This window comes from Maniola jurtina, chromosome 26 (genome assembly GCF_905333055.1).
Source record: "Maniola jurtina chromosome 26, ilManJurt1.1, whole genome shotgun sequence".
Classification (NCBI taxonomy): Eukaryota; Metazoa; Arthropoda; class Insecta; order Lepidoptera; family Nymphalidae; genus Maniola; species Maniola jurtina.
Genome location: NC_060054.1, coordinates 6,181,429 through 6,201,716, shown reverse-complemented (window position 1 = coordinate 6,201,716; position 20,288 = coordinate 6,181,429). Strand labels below are relative to the sequence as shown.

At 37.4% G+C, this 20,288-nt stretch overlaps 1 protein-coding gene across 7 annotated transcripts in view; it reads left to right on the top strand.

The window, feature by feature from the left end:
* The window catches only part of LOC123878305 (golgin subfamily A member 6-like protein 22), a 55,455-nt gene that overhangs the window by 20,465 nt on the left and 14,702 nt on the right, over window positions 1–20,288 (top strand). For 2 of the 7 annotated variants that reach the window (XM_045925453.1, XM_045925454.1), the window contains exons 1-3: window positions 4,486–5,902; window positions 16,906–17,057; window positions 18,875–19,009. In XM_045925453.1, coding sequence (XP_045781409.1) covers window positions 4,605–5,902; window positions 16,906–17,057; window positions 18,875–19,009 — 1,585 coding nt within the window. In that variant the 5' untranslated portion in view covers window positions 4,486–4,604. Of the gene's footprint in view, window positions 1–4,483; window positions 5,903–16,905; window positions 17,058–18,874; window positions 19,010–20,288 lie in introns of those variants that run through there. The other 5 variants (XM_045925457.1, XM_045925456.1, XM_045925452.1 and 2 more) reach the window with 4 other exon arrangements.

Here is a 20,288-nt window from a genome sequence, read left to right as displayed (position 1 = left end):
CGATGATATTGATTAACAAAGTTTAATTAAAACTTTGACGTGATTAACGTGAAATACCGCGAAATAGTTTTTGGCTGAAAACACGATTTTTCTTCGTTTATTAATTTTTCAGTGTCGCGGAAGTCTCGGCTATTTCATCACAACGATAAATTTTAAACCTGAGTAATAATAAACACTTTAGTTTTTGGCCGGTTTTTTTTAATATGATGACAATGAGATATGTAAATAAATGGGAGAACAATAAAATTTATCGATATTTGCATAAGTTAATAACATCACTAACACAAAATATACAGCTGACTGAAAACGGATGCGTCCACGTTAGTTCTAAATATAGTTTTAACTGTGGTTCTTTGAAAAGCGGTCAAGTGCGAGCGGTTATTAGAATGCATTCCGGTCTTAAATAAATAGGACGGCGTTTGTGAGGTGTTCTAATGTTATTCCATTTAGTGTAAAGTAGGTGAGTTTGTATATAGGAGGTTATCTCTGGAACTAATGATCCGATTTTGAAAATTCCTTCACTCATCCATAGCTATATTATTCCCAAATGCTTTAGGGCCTCTAATCCATGGACAAGTCGGGGGTAAAGGCTAGATATTATAAAGGCGAAAGTTTGTATGTGTGTGTGTGTGTGTGTATGTTTGTTACTCTTTCACGCAATAACTACTAAATGGATTTGGCTGAAATTTGGAATGGAGATAGATAATATCATAGATTAGCACGTAGGCTACTTTTTATCCCGGAAAATCAAAGAGTTTCTACGGGATTAAAAAAACCGAAATCCACGCGGCATCTTCTAGTGTATAGTAAACTTAAATACGTATATTCTGTAACTACAAGTTTTTTTTTTAATTTTAATCCTCAATAGTTCAATGAGTATAGTTAGAGCCTCAATAGCTCAACCGGTAAAGGAGTGGACTGAAAACCGAAAAGTCGACGGTTCAAACCCCGCCCGTTGCACTATTGTCGTACCTACTCCTAGCGCAAGCCTGACGCTTAGTTGGAGAGGAAAGGGGAATATTAGTCATTTAACATGGCTAATATTTTTTATTTTTTTTTAAATTGGTTGTCTGTAAAGTCGGTTTACTGACGATAGTTGAACGTGACAACAAAGGCCGATTGTGCTTCTTTGTCGCTCGTTCCGCGCTCTCGCTTGCACTTCAAGCCTTACATGGAACGCCTCAGAGCGAGGTAACGCCGCATGAGTCATGTTTTTTCGTGCGTGCAGCCGGCTCTGTCGAAATATAAGACGTTGTGACGTCAAAAGAAAAAAAAATGTTATAGGTCCGTTCACACCCCACCAGTTGCACATTGTCGTAGGTACCTACCTACTCCTAGCACAAGCTTACGTTTAGTTAGTAGTAAGAGGGGAAAGGGGATTATTAGTCATGATTGGCTAATATTCTTTTTTTTAACCCCCGACCCAAAAAGAGGGGTGTTATAAGTTTGACGTGTGTATCTGTGTATCTGTGTGTCTGTGTATCTGTGTATCTGTGTATCTGTGTATCTGTGTATCTGTGTATCTGTCTGTGGCATCGTAGTGCCTAAACAAATGAACCGATTTTAATTTAGTTTTTTTTTGTTTGAAAGGTGGCTTGATCGAGAGTGTTCTTAGCTATAATCTAAAAAAATTGGTTCAGCCGTTTAAGAGTTATCAGCTCTTTTCTAGTTTTCTTGTAGAAAAGAAGGTTAGATAACCGTTAGGTTCATAATATTATGTCAATTGACAAATGTCAAGCTGTCAAGATGGACGTTGCCTAAATACATAATTATTTATTTGAAAATGATGTTTTGGAAAACTCAAATACTTTGGATCGTCGAGGGTGTTATAAATTTTTAATTTACACTTGTTTATTAATTAATGAATAATTAACCTAGTAATTACATCAATGGCTCGACCCTAGGTGGTTGATTCAAGGTTTTAAACCGAGAGCTTACACACTCTAGTTCACTCTGTACCTGGGTCCGTCCCAGGTACAGAGTGAACTAGAGTGTGAGAACATAGGCTACTTATCCCGGAAAATCAAAAAGTTCCCACCGGATTTTTCGAAAACCCAAACTGTGTTCCGGGCGTCCCCACCCGGTTGCCATCTCAACCTGTCGCGCACTATACCTACATGAAGTTTTTTAGAGTCCCGTACCTCAAAAGGAACAACGGAACCTTTATAGGATCACTTTGTTGTCTGTCTGTCTGTCTGTCTGTTAGTCTGTTTGTCAAGAAACCTATATACTTCCCGTTGACCTAGAATCATGAAATTTAGCAGGTAGTTAGGTCTTATAGCACAAGTACAGGAATAAATCTGAAAACCCCGAATTTGTGGTTACATCGTTAAAAAAAAAAGTGTTTTAATTTTCAAAGTAAGATAACTATACCAAGTGGGGTATCATATGAAAGGGCTTTACCTGTACATTCTAAAACAGATTTTAATTAATTTTTATGTACAATAGTTTTTGATTTATCGTGCAAAATGTTGGAAAAAATACCCGAGTACGGAACCCTCAGTGCGCGAGTCTGACTCGCACTTGGCCGGTTTTTAATTCTTAAAATATATCTGATGTTTCCTTGAGTCAGTGCATTAACTCGAATGCATCCATCAACGGCCAGCGGTTAGCGTCATCGAAACATGGCCGCGGCCAAAATACGCGGGAAATGTACTTTATTTTTCTTTGAAAATGTTTTTATTAATGTTTCTTAACATTTAATTTAAGATTCTGTATTCTAACTTAGGTTAATTCATAGTACATATTGGCTTTTAAATTATTTCTAAACACACATTAAGAATAATTAAATTAAATTAAAAACTAAAATCTAAATTATTAAAACAAAGAAACTAAAACTAATAACCTTAAAAAATATAATATAATAACTAAAATAAATTATTAAAAGAAGTCCCTTTACGCAAGGTTCCGAAGATACTGGCAGCGTACCCCCTTTGGATGGCTAGACTAATTCTTTTAACATTTTAAAGAGTCCTGAATAGAAAAAAAAATTGGTATGATAAGCAAATCAAAAGCTTTTTATTCAGATACGTGTTAGCCCTTGACTGCGATCTCACCTGGTGGTAAGTGATGATGCAGTCTAAGATGGAAGCGGGCTAACCTGGAAGGGGTATGGCAGTTTTCATTAAACCCATACTCCTTTGGTTTCTACACGGCTTCGCTTGGCGGAACGGCTTTCAAATTCAAATTCAAATTCAAAATATTTTTATTCAATTAGACTTTTACAAGTTCTTGTGAATCGTCAAAAGCATCTACCACTGGTGTGGAATGCCTCTCCTACCGAGAAGAACCAGCGGAGAAACTCGGCGGTTGTTCTTTTCAAAGATTTGATATACAATATTATGCCATGTATAAAAGCAATTGAAGTCCTTTGCCGGTAGGGTGATAACTAGCCACGACCGAAGCCTCCCACCAGATCAGATCAGAAATTTAGAAATTATAAAATTCCAAACCCCTACCGGGAATCAAACCCAGGACTCCCAATCAACCCAGGCGATGATTACTTACTATCAAAGGTTTTTAAATTGCATTTGTAGATTTGAACTGGTGTCGAATTTTTATATAACCACAAAGTTATACAAGTGTAAATTAAAAATTTATAACACCCCCGACAAGTGAAGGTGTAACTAGAAAAGAGCTGATAACTTTCAAACGGCTGAACCGATTTCCTTGGATTGTAGCTAAGAACACTCTCGATCAAGCTACCTTTCAAACAAAAAAAAAACTAATTTAAAATCGGTTCATTAGTTTAGGCGCTACGGTGCCACAGACAGATACACAGATACACACGTCAAACTTATAACACCCCTCTTTTTGGGTCGGGGGTTAAAAAGAGCTTTTGATTTGATGTTACAATATCATTTTTACGCTATTCTTTTCATCTGGGAAAAGCCGTAAAATTGCCACAATGCGAAAACTCTGTATGGGGACTTTATATATCCTTATACCTTACTATAAGGTACTTTTCCCATTCGGTGTCGAGACCCTTGGTCCGTGAGGTCCTAGCGCTATAAGGATTTTTAGAGAAATATCAAAAAGGTCAGTTGACATCACAGGAGACCGAAGAGCTGGCAGCTAACTCGGACAAAGAATTAGTCTGCGGCCATTCAAAGGGGGATCGCTGCCAGTATCTTCTGAACCTTGCCTAAAGGGACTTCTTTTAATAATTTATTTAAGTTAGGTATTACATTATATTTTTTAAGGTTTTAGGTTCTATGTTTTATAATTTAGATTTTAGATGTAGAATAAATTAATAAGTATTTTATTTCGTACTTTAAAAAAAAATTCTTTGAATAATTTCCTTACTATTGTTATAGCGCAGAAAATCATTTTGAGTACCTATGTAGAGTGTAGGCATACGATTTCTTGGTTCTTAATAAGAACTTCTTAATAAGAACGCTAAAATTAGTTCCAGCGACGATAAATTTACTCATTTCCATCCGTAAACGCAAATAAACATCGCAAAACATTTCAGACCAATACGAACTAAATATAAACAGTGAACCATAAAATAAATCCTTCTTTCACGCATATTTATAAACTCCAGACAGACATGGCGGTTCCCGAACGCATTTAAAAACTGACAGCTGAAGTGACAGCTCGCCATGTTTAATTTCTTCAAGCGAAAAGGCGGGAAGGCCGAGCCCTCTCCCGAATCTACGCGAAAACAACCGACGACTAAACCAACCTCAGTCGAACATCGCGCGCCGTCTAGCGAATATGACATAACGAACGAAAAAACTGGCACCATACGGAAAGATGTAGTGAACCTACTCATACCGGAAACGGATTATAGCAACACAAAGACAGGGGTAGGCGCCCTGTTGCAAATCATGGCGGGAAAACGGAAGAGGGGTAAGAGAAAACGCGAATACAAAGTTCCGAATGACGAAACACAAGCGAAACGCAGTGAAGCCCCAGCCGCGGCGACGCCTACGCCTGCCAAAAATACACAAGACGAAATCCAAACGTCGGACGATCCGGCTGACTTCGTTAAAGCGCTTGTACTGCAGAAATACGCAAAACCCGATCCAAAACAACACGTGTCCTTAATCTACGTGTCAAATGACCAAGAGTTGGACGAGAAACGACATGCGGAGGCCCTGTTACGCGAAATAGCCAAGAGTATTGATTGTGACATCGATCTGGATGAAGATCCAATGGGAACTACTGACAGTAAAACTATTAAAGATATTAAGGAGAGGAAAGATAGAAAAGAGCCAGTTTACGAAACTCTGGATACTAAATCGATTAGAGAATACAAAAATGATTTGAAAGGCGAATTGAATAAGTTATTAGAAGTAAACAATGGAGAAAATAATAATGATTTGGAGAACCCTGAGTCGCCGAATAGAAAATCGAATTTGAAACTTCCCAGATCAGATAACGAAGGATGTTCAGACGATGACAGGTCGGATAATGGAAAAAAACGTGTCACTTTTCGAAAACATATAATATTCGACGATGGAGAACAACAAACTGATGAAGAAGTGGATTCTTCATTCGAATCCCTTACTTCTGAAGAAGCTGACTATTTAGAAGATTTGCCCGATAATGATGAAATGCTAGGCGGTTATATAGTGTCGCAAAATAATAAAACAGTTATTAATCTTAACGAACCGATTATAAAAGTTGAGTGTGTGGACGATTTGAGGACTATAACTCATGAAAATAGTGACAGTGGGTTTATAGAGTGTGATAAGAACGAATCGGGGGACGAAACTAGTGATGTGAAGAGTATAGTGGAAGAGTGTGAGGAGAGTGGAGAGAGTGAATCGAGTGGGGAGGAGAGTGAAGAAGAGGAAATAGAGGAGATAACAGAAGAAATTGTAGAAGAGATAGAAGAAAGTGATACTGAGGTAGCGGACGATGAAGAGGAGACGGAAGTTGTCGCGGATGACGTGTAAGTAGAACCTATATTAAATACTAGCTGATACCCGCGACTTTGTTCGCGTGGATGTAGGTTTTTAAAATTCCCGTTGGAACTCTTTGATTTTCCGGGATAAAAAGTAGCCTATGTGCTAATCCAGGGTATAATCTATTGCCATTCTAAATTTCAGCCCAATCCGTCCAGTAGTTTTTGCGTGAAGGAGTAACAAACATACATACACACACACATACAAACTTTCTCCTTTATAATATTAGTGTGACTTTGGTGTGACTAGATGATGCCCGCGATTTCTTCCGTGTGGATTTTGGTTTTTAAACATCTCGTAGGAACTGTTTGATTTTCCGGGATAAAAATTTGCCTATGTCAATTACAGGGACGCAAGCTACCTCGGTACCAAATTTCATACAAATGGGTTAAGCGGATGGGTTTTTTAGGAATCCCGTAGAAACTCTTTGATTTTCCGGAATAAAAAGTAGCCTTTGCCCGTCCCCGGGATATAAGCTAACCCTGTACCCGTCAGAATCGGTTAAACTGTTGGGCCGTGGAAAGGTAGCAAGCAGACAGACAGACAGACACACTTACGCATTTATAATATTAAGTATGGAAGTATGGATTACCACACTCACACCACATTTAGTGGGTACCTACATAGCACCCGTGCGAAGCAATTTTTGCAAAAATTAGTATGTAAGTATATGCAATTTTATACGGAACATCCATACTAATATTATAAATGCGAAAGTGTGTCTGTCTGTCTGTCTGTCTGTCTGCTACGTTTTCACGGCCCAACCGCTGAACCGATTTGAATAAAATTTGGTACAGACATGGGATACATCTCGGGGAAGGACATAGGCTACTTTTTATCCCGGAAAATCAAAGAGTTCCCACGGGATTTTAAAAAACCGAAATCCACGCGGGCGAAGCCGCGGGCATCCTCTAGTTGCTAATAAATTCAAACCCACTCTTTGGATAGTTCTTCCTATCTGATGAAGGACGTAGATTGACGCACGAACGCTTCCTGGACGATGATACATTTCTTATTTATAAAATACTAGCTGATGCCCGCGACTTCTTTTGCGTAGATGTGGGTTTTTTAAAATTCCCGTGGGAACTCTTTGATTTTCCGGGATAAAAAATAGCCTATACGGATTCGGAAGAATCCCTCTAAGTAATGGTAAAAGAAATTTTGAAATCGGTCCAGTAGTTTTTGAGCCTATTCAATACAAACATACAAAAATACAAAGGTTTCCTCTTTATAATATTAGTATAGATAATCGCCTGTGTTTTGTTCGCCATCGACATGATCAACATTATGTACTTACAACAGAAAGACTTCTCCAATAAATTTTTTGTAAAAAGAACCCACTTCAATAACCACAAACATTAAATAGTAAAAAATAATTTAATTTATTACCTACTAGAGGATGCCCGCGACTTCGTCCGCGTGGATGTATGTTTTTGAAGATCCCGTGGGAACTGTTTGGTTTTCCGAGATAAAAAGTTGCCTATGTCAATTACAGGGACGTAAGCTACCTCGGTACCCATACGAATCGGTTAAGCGGATGGTTCTTTAGGAATCCCGTGGGAACTCTTTGATTTTCCGAGATAAAAAGTCTAAGATAGTAGCCTATCCCCGGGATATAACCAACTGACCCTGTACCAAACGTCAGAATCGGATAAACCGTTGGACCGTGAAAAGGTAGCAGACAGACAGACATACACACTTTCGCATTTATAATATTAGTATGGATATTATGCCCTATGCTAGTCAAAGGGACAGGCGGAGAAATCTCCCCCTCTGCCAGGTTCTTAGCCATAGCCAACAATATCCCCGAAGAGAAATTATATTAGCCATGTCACCGGGGCGCACCGGCCCGAACACTATTCTTCCCCTCGGACGTATTCAAAAGGGACCAGCAGCATCCAGGCATACTGGGAGGTTGCCTGGCTGGCGCCCCATCCAGTTAACGACTTGGGTCAACGTTGTTTAACAATCGCAATCGATCGATATGCGTTATCACAACTAGGCCACACGTTGACAGATGACTTTTCACGTGACGCCAAAATGAAATGATTCATACTGTATTTCTTTTTGTTTGCCATGTTGTCTTGGCTATGTGCCCATCTGGATGTGTGTAGTTTATTGTAAACAAATTATATTTCGCAACTAATCCATATCCACATACTTAATATTATAAATGCGAAAGTGTGTCTGTCTGTCTGTCTGTCTGCTACGTTTTCACGGCCCAACCGCTGAACCGATTTTAGGGTGAAGCCAAACGGACGTAATTTTTTGAGTTGTAAGTCGCGTAATTTCGGTTGCGTAATTTCTGCTGCATTCAGTTTCATACAAAAGTTCAACTCATTTTGCGTCGCCGTGTGGCACGAACTGGACTTTTGTATGAAACCGAATGCAGCAGAAATTACGCGACCGAAATTACGCGACTGACAACTCACAAAATTACGCTCGTATGGTGTTTGCTACAAACTTGGGATACATCCCGGGGAAGGACATAGGCTACTTCTTATCCCGGAAAATCGAAGAGTTCCTACGGGACTTTAAAAAAACCGAAATCCTTCATCCTATCATCCTGTCATCCTATCATCTTGTTATTGATATTTTCTTTGCTTCCTTTGTTTAGTAGAGTAAAGGCACGTTCCAGGAAACTATTGTTGACGAAATAATCACAGTATTAAAACTTTAAACTACAAAGTGTAACAGACTAGCTGATGCCCGTGACTTCGTCCGCATGGATTTAGGTTTGTAAAAATCCCGTGGGAACTGTTTGATTTTCCGGGATAAAAAGTAGGCTATGTCAATCACAGAGACGTAAGCTACCTCGGTACCTTTCATACAAATCGGTTAAGCGGATGGGTTTTTGGGAATCCCGTGGGAACTCTATGATATTCCGGGATAAAATGTAGCCTATGTCCGTCCCCGGGATATAAGCTAACCCTGTACCAAATTTCGTCAGAATCGGTTAAACTGTTGGGCCGTGAAAAGGTAGCAGACAGACAGACAGACACACTTTCGCATTTATAATATTAGTATGGATGGATAATACGGGTAGTAATACCCTGGAGTCATGAAATGTATTTCAAGTGGTGCAAAGAATCCCGTTTATACCTACTACTTTTGCAGCGCACGTATTTTACAAGATACTAAACCTAAATCTTACCGAATACGTAGAGGCGTAACAGTATGGCTAGTATAAGATTTCACAGTTTTTAAAATACTAAACTCGAAAACGAGTTTTTTCATACATCTACAGCCAGCGACACAGGCGGAAACATTACGAACTAAAGTTGATCGAGCAAATGCGAGTATATCTTTTACTTTACCATACCAAATACCACATTAATACGTCACCATCGAGAATGGCAGCCGTTTTCGTCGACACGAATACCAATACCACATCAATACCAGCAAATCCGAACCACGAGTTCATCGTTTGACACCAATTTGACACGCTAAAACTAGTAAATGACGTCATTTTCGCGTAAGTTTACGAGTCGGTGGTCGAATTGTAACTCACCAAAAAATACTCAGTGAGAGAAGCTTGAGAGCAGTGATAAATAAACAAAATGATGAAATTTTATAAGTCCCTGGGCCTTAATTTGCGCACGGGAGGCGAGGAGAATGATCAAGCAGACTGTGAAAGCTAACCGTCGTGGTTGTGTAACTAAATTTGACTCAGCGGCGTTATTTGTGATGTACATAGTGCATCCGTCAAAGAAAGGTTCTAACATAGCTCAAACCACCAGCAAGTTGAAGTGGCAATGAACAATCCATGCCTGTCGTATTGGGCGGAGATTGGGTACAAGCACAGCGTACCTCAGGAACCTACCTAAGTGTAGTGTGGGTAGTCATATTGGTAGTCCAGTATGACACCAAATACTCCATACCAAATAAATGATAATAATGACAACTTAATTTGCACGGATTTATCCCATAGGAACTGTTTTATTTTCTGTAATAAAACAGCAATGTCCATCTCCGCGATACAAGAACTTTGTACCTTTCGTCAAAATTGGTTGAACAGGTGGGCTGTAAAAAGCTAGCAGACAGACAAACAGATACACTTTATTCTGACATACAGCTTAAACTCAATGTCCTGATTCTGCATATTTGTAAGTTACTAAGCATAAACATTTAAAAATTTATAACAGCCCTGACAAGTGAAGGTTACAAGTAACTAGAAAAGAGCTAATAAGTTTCAATTGGCTGAATATAACTAGTTATTTAAGTAGGTACAAAATAATAATGAAGTTATGATTTCACTATAGGTGGCTAGATACTCTTGAAACCTGACCACTTGCTTGCCTAATTCAAATCAAGAGATTGGTATGTAGATAGTTATATGTACCTATGGTTTGATTGGAATATGTACTTGTAATTTAATTGTTCTAGTTACTGTAACCTTTACTTGTCGGGGGTGTTATAAATTTTTAATTTACACTTGTGATTTCACTATAGGTTGGGTCACTTCCTTTATTCAAATCAAGAGATTGGTATGTAGATAGTTATATGTACCTATTAAGTACATACTAATCTAGTTACTAAGTGCTATTATTCTAAAAAAACCTATGTAGACGTGATATCAAGAGAGTAAACGTACCTACATATAAAGCTGACATACGATATTATTACTCATTGCATTTTATTTAAATAGTGGCTACACACCTAAATACAATATATATTATAATCACTAGTTCTTGAATAACTATTTAAATGAACTTCTGTATATTAAAATCCTTTTATTCAGTTTGCTTTTATTTATTTTCACTTTAACAGACAACAGAACGGTAACTTTTTTTAATCTGACGAAAATTTGGCTTTCGATACCAGTGTTTTAGTGATTTCAGAGTGAATATAGATGAATTACCATAGACAAACATACCATAGAGTGTGCGGTGGGTGTCGCTGGACTGTCACTGTCACGCTGTTAGTCATCTGTCAATAGCGTCAAAAAACGAAATAATATATGCCAAATTAGACAAAATGGCAGCGTATATCTGTCCCACTTTTTTGTGAATGTGTAAGTGAGACAAAAGTTGGACCTACGTTTCCACATGTTAGTATCGTCGTTCTGTCGAAAACGGACAGTTAGGACTAGCTCGTACTATGAAATAATACGTTAACCTTGGCAGTCAGGAGTAGTCGATACTATTAACCATGTATGCGGTGTTCAATGTTGTACTAACGGTACAGACTGAGTACCATGATGGTATCCTAACATTTTAAATTAAAATAAACCGGCCAAGTGCTAGTCGGACTCGCGCATCGAGAGGATTCCGTACTCGGGTATTTTTACCGACATTCTGAACGATAAATCAAAAACTATTATGCATAAAAATAAATAAAAATCTGTTTTAGAATTTACAGGTAAAGCCCTTTCATATGATACCCCACTTGGTATAGTTATCTTACTTTTAAAATTAAAAGACATTTTAATTTTAATCATGTAAACACAAATTCACGGTGTTCGGATTACTATACTTGTACTATACTTGTGCTATAAGACCTACCTACCTGTCAAATTTCTTGATTCTAGGTCAACGGGAAGTACCCTATAGGTTTTCTTGACAGACACGACGGACGAACGGACGGACAGACAGATAGACCGACAACAAAGTGATCCTATAAGGGTTCCTTTTTCCTTTTGAGGTACGGAACCCTAAAAATTGCTTAACTATTATTTCAAAGACCCAAATAAAAGCTGGGAAACCTAGTTATTGTAACATCAGGCTAGCAAATATGTTTTGCAATAATTGGCAGTACATCAAGAATGTAACCTATACGTCTATTAACATGGATTTTTTACCTACTTCACACACCTTTATTCTGATGTTAGGTACAGCCAAGCGCCGTAAGTCGTTTAGCACCTTAATGATCATTATTCGAGTGGCATGGTTATGCACATGCGTTAGGTGTGTGTGGCATGTTTATAGAAAAAACCAGCCAAGTGCGAGTCAGACTCGCGCACTGAGGGTTCCGTACTCCGGTATTTATCCAACATTTTGCACGATAAATCTAAAACTATTATACATAAAAATAAATAAAATTCTGTTTTAGGATGTAGCGGTATTAATAGCCCTTTCATATGATACCCCACTTGGTATAGATATCTTATTTTGAAAATTGAAACACATTTTAATTTTTTTTTAATGATGTAATCACAAATTCGTGGTTTTCAGATTTATTCCAGTACTTGTACTATAAGACCTACCTACCTACCAAATTTCATGATTCTAGGTCAACGGGAAGTACCCTATAGGTTTCTTGACAGACAGACAGACAACAAAGTGATTCTTTAAGGGTTCCGTTTTTCCTTTTGAGGTACGGAACCCTAAAAAGGTCATAACCGCATAAGTGTGACAATTTTTGATGCAATAGTTTCGCGGAACTGCTACTCGAATTTTGAGGCCGACCATACATGTCATCTAAAGAGGGTGGCGGGAAGCAGATGGGTTAGGAAAGCTGGGGACAAGGTGTAATGGCACTCACTAGGGAAGGCATATGCTCAACAGTGGATGTCCACAGGATGATGGTCCACTGGTGGCCGAAGCCGCTCGGAGGCTACTTAACACCCTACTGGCAAAGCCGTGCCGTCAAGCGATTTAGCGTTCCAGTACGATGCCGTGTATAAACCAAAGAGGTATGGGTTTAGTGAAAAACTGCCATAAACCTTCCAGGTTAGCCCGCTTTCACCTTAGACTGCATCATCACTTACCACCAGGTTAGATTGCAGTCAAGGGATTGTATCTGATTTTTTTTTTTTTAAAAAAAACCTCGAAATCCTGAGTTTATTATTTTGATATTTACTAGTTCAAATATCCAAGCGTTGTATACACTAGTCTTGTGACCTCAATCCGCGTAGAAAGCTATATTTATTTCGAATTTAACCCACTCTCATTCCATTAAATCTGAGTTGTTTAACCTAACTCTACAATAAATACGTTGCACTTTGGATGCCTAGTGGCTAGTGGTTAACAGGGCTCTCTCCGTCAGTCGTTTCATACAATCGTAGTTCCAAATTCATTTGAATATTAAGCAACCAAAGTCTATGAAATTTTGCAGACATATTCTAGAAACTAATATCTATGTCTGTGGTGTTTTAGATTTTCCTAAAAATATGTAGTTTTAAAATTACAGGGGCTTAAAGATTTGTATGAAAATTTTTAAGACTGCGTAACTTTGAAACCGAATATTTTAACAGAAATCTGGAAAACCACAGACATAGATATTAGTTTCTAGAATATGTGTGCAAAATTTCATGGACTTTGGTTGCTTAATATTCAAATGAAATTGGAACTACGTTTGTATGAAACGAGTGACGGAGAGAGCCCTCTTAAGATGTTCGCCTTCGATTCCGGAGATCGGGGGTTCGATCCCAAACCTTTAACTTTTCGAAGTTATAATATAAAGTGTGTATAGTTTAACTGGGACACTATGGGGAAATCCAAAACCATAGGAGGTACGTTTGAAACTCTCTCACTAACTTCGGGTCTTTTTTTGTGAAAACAATTTTGGCATAGTCAATTTTTAGGGTCCGTACCTCAAAAGGAAAAACGGAACCTTTATAGGATCACTGTTGTCTGTCTATCTGTATGTATATCTGTCTTTCTGTCTGTCCGTCCGTCCTTCCGTCCGTCCGTCCGTCGTGTCTGTCAAGAAAACCTATAGGGTACTTCCCGTTGATCTAGAATCACACTAATATTATAAAGGCGAAAGTTTGTATGTGTGTGTGTATGTTTGTTACTCCTTCACTCAAAAACTACTGGACGGATTGGGCTGAAATTTAGAATGGAGATAGATTATACTCTGGATTAGCACATAGGCTACTTTTTATCCCGGAAAATTAAAGAGTTCCCACGGGATTTTTAAAAAACTACATCCACGCGAACGAAGTCGCGGGCATCAGCTAGTCATGACTAAATTTTTTTTAATGCCAATCGACTAAGTTTCAAGTAAGGATTATTTTTATTGTACCGAGAGAAAAAATCGGTACAGCAGAAGTTGGTTAGAAAGTAGATGTTTTTTCGTACAATTTCTAAGTTTTTAGGTTATATTATGTCATCTCATCTTGTCATAATTCAGCGTTGCCAGAATGTTACTTTTGTAACATTTTACGTTACTTTTGACCCCCTCATGTTTCCTCCATGTTACACGACTCAAAATGTTACTTTATGTTACTTTTGGGACTTCATAAAAATATCCAAATTTTTCCCAGCAAACTAAAAATAATCGTGAAACGGAACGCATCCAAAAAGTTTTCGTTTTGATAGTTTATTTCACTTTCTCTAAGTTATTGGTCTATTTGTAATTACTCTGTGATTAGAAAAGATTTTTGTTTGTATTTTCTCTGTGACTCAACTTTGGTTGGATAGTTATTCCAGGGCCGTAAAAAAAATTAAAAAAAAAATGGATAGTTATTAGTTGCAGGGTAGTGATATTGTATCCAAAGAGTAAATGTATATAAAATGTATCTTATTTCGTAAAAACTCGAAAGTGATTGGTTTTTTCGTTATCCTTATCGACTGTGTATGTGTTTCTAACACTACTTGGTATGTAAATGTTGTATATAATGTAATTTCAACTAAATAAGTAATTAGAGAATTAGTAATCATGTAGCTATTTACTACTTAATTATTGTTGTAGGTAACTTCGGTTTTCTATACAGGAACGAGAGCGAGCTGAGTAGATACCGGCCGGAGTAGCCTATAATTTGATTTTTACTATCGAATCTATCGATCTCTTTGCTGAGACCAAGGTAACTAGATACCTACAGTACCTAGTATTGTTAAGTTAACAAAACGAATTTGAAATTCCCGGGTAATTTTCATCACTACGTAGGTACCTGGTGCGTAGCCTCTCAAAGTCAAACAGTCCAGTGTTGCCAGATCGCTCGAAATAAGAGGATTTTAATCTTTTTAACCCCCGACCCACAAAGAGGAGTGTTATAAGTTTGATTGTATCTGTGTATCTGTCTGTGGCATCGTAGCTCCTAAACTAATGAACCGATTTTAATTTAGTTTTTTTTTGTTTGAAAGGTGGCTTGATCAAGAGTGTTCCAAGTTCTTAGGTATAATCCAAGAAAATCAGTTCAGCCGTTTGAAAGTTATCAGCTCTTTTCTAGTTACTGTAACCTTCACTTGCCGGGGTGTTATAAATTTTTAATTTACACTTTTATTATAAATTGATTAACAAAGTTAGTTATAGCTATTGAAAGACATTTCTAAGTCCGTTGGTATACTATTATTTTACACATCGATTTGTTTTTCTTTTTCAGGATCAGCAGTCAATTTATGCAATCAACAATAATTAACTATTACGATTCTTTTTGAGCTTAACTAATGGGTCAGAAAATTGTTTGAATTTTTGTATAATAAAGTGCCATATTAACCTGTGTACCTTATTACTTTCATTTTCTACATAAAATAAGGAAATGTTACTTTTCTCGTGAAAATGTTACATTTTGAGCTGTCTCATGTTACAATTGACTATCTGCCACTGGCAACACTGTAATTATGATTATTAATAGACTAGCGCTTGGCTGCAATCACATCTGCTGGCAAGTGATCATCTAGGATGAAGCGCGCTTGCCTAGGAGATGCCTATTCACACTGTACCTATCTACGTAGACTTTGCCGATGTCTTGCGGTACGGAACCAGTCCGTGTTGAAGCAACTTCATTTTATTTCAAGTTGAATAGTTATTCGCTTCTGGTAACAAGTGTTTACAAACCTATGTCTAAATCTAGATTAGGTACTTTCGTTTGAAACTACTGAAAGCTAATGTAAATATTATGAACGGATCTATAGAAAAACAGACTGCGTATTTTCATCATTCAAAATATTTTGTTTTACTGCTTTTACTAAAGTAAACTTTGCAAGGAAAATCTGACGGAAGAAAATTTTCCTTGTTTTAAAAACTTTAAAGGCTAATAGATGGGGTAAAATTAAATAGAACCGAATCTTTTTGCTTTCCAGGCGCTAAACTAATAACCCAAAATTTAAAAAACCCAAGACACAAAAACCTCTATAAGAAAACTAGAAAAGAGCTGATAACTTTCAAACGGCTGAATCGATTTTCTTCGATTATAGCTAAGAACACTCTCGATCAAGCCACCTTTCAAACAAAAAAAAAATTAAATTAAAAACGGTTCATTCGTTTAGGAGCTATGATGCCACAGACAGATACACGGATACACACGTCGAACTTAAAACACCCCTCTTTTTGGGTCAGGGGTTAAAAAAGGGTTTAAAAGAATATAAGTATGTATATACATATAAGTGAATCCTTAAGCCCGCGAAACTTTGAAACTGAGTATTGTAACACATATCTGACAAAAACCACGTACAGTACAACCAAATTAATAATGCGCATGCAGATCTTCGCTAATTGGGTATTTTCCTACTTTTGAATTTGATAAATATTATTACTTTATTATAAACTAGGATAACAATAATGACTTACGCTGAAAAAAATATTAAAATCCAACAAAGATTTACAAAGTTACAGGCATTTTAATTTTGGAGTGGGAGGGTCTTCTATCCCTTTCTCGCAAAACGAAAATTTGTATCAAACCGCACGAAGCTACTATGGCATTAGTGACGGAGTGACGTCAAAATGCTACTTTCGCTATCTCTGTCTAATCTGAAATATTTAAATGCTTATAACTTTTTTGTTATTTGATCGATTTAATTAGTTTTTTCAGTTAACGTCATTATTTTTATCCTAGTTTATAATAAAGTAATAAAAAAATTGGAGTAAAATACCCTATTGTCGTATTCCGGATCATTGAATCGTAAGAGCCCTAAACAATGCACTTGCATTTTGCACCTTGTTATAAACAAATAGAATCAATATCATGTCATACGACCGTTGCCGAACAGTGACGAAGATTTCTATGCGCATTATTAATTTGGTTGTACTGTATACTATTACTTACTATGTTATCTACTAAAATGTAATAAATCAACGTTTTAATCCTTGCTTTTGTTAATTCCAGGAAAGATCTCGTAAACCAGGAAACCAGATTCCAGTCCCAAGTGACAGCGCTAACAGAACTTGCTGACACCAGATGCACCGAAGCAGAGAACGCGAGAGAACTGATCGTCGCGTGCAGGAAGGAGATAGAAGAGAAGGAGCAGCAGATTGAACGTAAGTAGGATCTAGCTAGGTTTGCCGGTAGGGTGGTAACTAGCCACGACCGAAGCCTGCGACCAGACAAAAAATGCCCAATGATATGTTATTATGGAGCAGTAGTCGACAGACAGACTATATTGATAGAGAGGACAGAGTGTGGGCCGTATTATAAAACAATTAATGACTGTAATAAATCTAATCCGTTTAAAAAAGCAGTAGACACGGAAGAGCGTTCATTCACTTCAATGTCAACACACTACAAAATTGAAGGTCGACTACAAAATCCGTTTCTGAAACTATATTAACTACATTACAAGCTTTTACATGTGCATGAAATTATGTACAATGCACCCTTTTTACACGGTAATATTATCTATACAGTATTCTAACTCGGCCGTTTCTTTGAAATAAATACCTACAGCTGCGCGGTACGTAAACATGCGGTAGGGCTGCCCGCCTCCAGTAGTTTAATTACATTTGCCTACTTCGTGTTTCCATCTAGTTTTGTGATTGTAAATATACTTTTTTTATATAAACAAATAAAATACTTTGTGAATTGCATAGGAAATGTTCAATAAAAATGCGTGTTGTTTTTTGATTGGTAGATTTAATTAAAAAACCATGTTTATATTTGCGCCTCGACTGAGACGTAGGAAATTAAACGAACGTTACGAATTATTAAATTTTAAAGTTTAAAAAATCCGCATCCCTATAAAGCTTTTAATCAAAAATTGTTTTGGGGAACATGGGCAAGATAGAGAAAAAGGAATAAATATCTTTTACTTGATTATAGACACCTGCAGCTACTTTACAATTTATATATTTGGTTTTAAATGAAGTTCGGAACATTTTCTCCATTTTTTGTATATATATTCCACAAAATCATCCCTGGGTACAATCAAAAAAGTTTGCGAATTAATCTTATTGTAGTCCCGGTACCTTAAATACCGACATTCTGATCTGAAATTGTGGCTTCTTTGATCGGGTTTCACATACAACGAAAAAATCGCGCGGTTATTGTTAGAAAAACAAAACACCGCCCGTTCGTCACTGCGGCACAGTCGCGACTGTCTGCGTGTCGAGCGCCTGCCGACATCGAGGTGCGTAGGTATAGCTCGCGTTTCGTCCGTTTGTATGAAGTTGGAATACTGTACATACCATTACCGTGCTTTTTATATTCAAAAACAGTTCATACAAATTTAATCCTAAAAGTCTTGGTGTTTGGAGTCAAAATAGTTTGAAATGTTTTGCAAATTTAGGTTCACTGTACGACATTTAAAGCAGAAAGGGCTCATTGAATTTTGAATCTGAGTACTTTTGAAATAAGACTCAAAATAGATTGAAATATACGTAATTTTCGTATATTGGAGAAATGCCAAGTGTTTTCATATGATTGTAAATCAGTGATAGTGGATTTGTAGATATCAGTCCTATCGAAATTCATATGAATTTTTACATCACTTACAGTCAATTACAGTGTAATAAATCTATTAAATATTAGCCGATGCCCGCGACTTCGCCCGCGTGGATTTAGGTTTTCGAAATCCCGTGGGAACTCTTTGATTTTCCGGGATAAAAAGTAGCCTATGTGCTAATCCAGGATATTATCTATCTCCATTCCAAATTTCAGCCAAACCCGTCAAGCAGTTTTTGCGTGAAGGAGTAACATACGTACGTTCAATTTCATTTGAATATTAAGCAACCAAAGTCCATGAAATTTTGCAGACATATTCTAGAAACTAATATCTATGCCTGTGGTTTTCCCGATATTTTTCTTTAATAAAAAAAAAGTATTAGTATGGATATGAACTGCCCCGTGTCTTTCCCCGCAGAACTGAAATGCGACTTAGCAGCGGCGTACAAGGAGTCGGAGCTGGTGCGGCAGCGGAGTCGCTCTTTAGAGGAAGAACTTGTAGCCGCTAGGAAATGCTCCGCGGACTTGGCTGACGACCTGCAGAGGCGGATTGGTAAGGCATTCCTGAGTTCATCCATCACTTCAGCTTCACAACATGTAGAGATATATCGGTTACTTCGATTCATCTATATATTTCTTCATATTTTCTCACGTAGAGAATACTAGCTGATACCCGCGACTTCGTTCGCGTGGATGTAGGTTTTTAAAATTCCCGTGGGAACTCTTTGATTTTCCGGGATAAAAAGTAGCCTATGTGCTAATCCAGGGTATAATCTATCTCCATTCTAAATTTCAGCCCAATCCGTCCAGTAGTTTTTGCGTGAAGGAGTAACAAACATACACACAAACTTTCGCCTTTATAATATTAGTGTGATAGCCTAATATTTTTTCACATATCGTCGATACAGGATAATACCATCGACATTCCATCTACACGCACGAAACGTTTTATATATATCGGTTACTTCGATTCTTCTATATATTTCATCATATTTTCTCACGTAGAGAATACTAGCTGATACCCGCGACTTCGTTCGCGTGGATGTAGGTTTTTAAAATTCCCGTGGGAACTCTTTGATTTTCCGGGATGAAAAGTAGCCTATGTGCTAATGCAGGATATTATCTATCTCCATTTCAAATTTTAGCCAAATCCGTCCAGTAGTTTTTGCGTGAAGGAGTAACAAACATACACACACACACACACACACACACACACATACAAACTTTCTCCTTTATAATATTAGTGTGAAGTGTGATAAAAATTAATATAAATAAAAGTTGTCTATGTCAATAAAATGGACGCAAGCTACCTCGGTGCCTCATACAAATCCGCTAAGCGGATGGGTTTTTCGGAATCCCATGGGAACTCTTTGATTTTCCGGGATAAAAATATGCCCGTCCCCGGGATATAAGCTAACCTTGTACTAAATTTCGTCAGAATCACTTTCGCATTTATAATATTAGTATGGATTTTATTGTAAAGCATTTCTGGAAACTTTTTAACCCCCGACCCAAAAAAGGGGTGTTATAAGTCTGACGTGTGTATCTCTGTATCTGTCTGTGGGACCGTAGCTCCTAAACGAATGAACCGAATTTAATTTAGTTTTTTTTTTGTTTGAAAGGTGGCTTGATCGAAAGTGTTCTTAGAATCAAAGAAAATCGGTTCAACCGTTTGAAAGTTATCAGCTCTTTACTAGTTACTGTAACCTTCACTTGTCGGGGGTGTTAGAAATTTTTAATTAACCGACTTCCAAAAAAGGAGGAGGTTCTCAATTCGTCGGAATCTTTTTTCTTTTTTTTTATGTATGTTCCCCGATTACTCAAAGACCCCT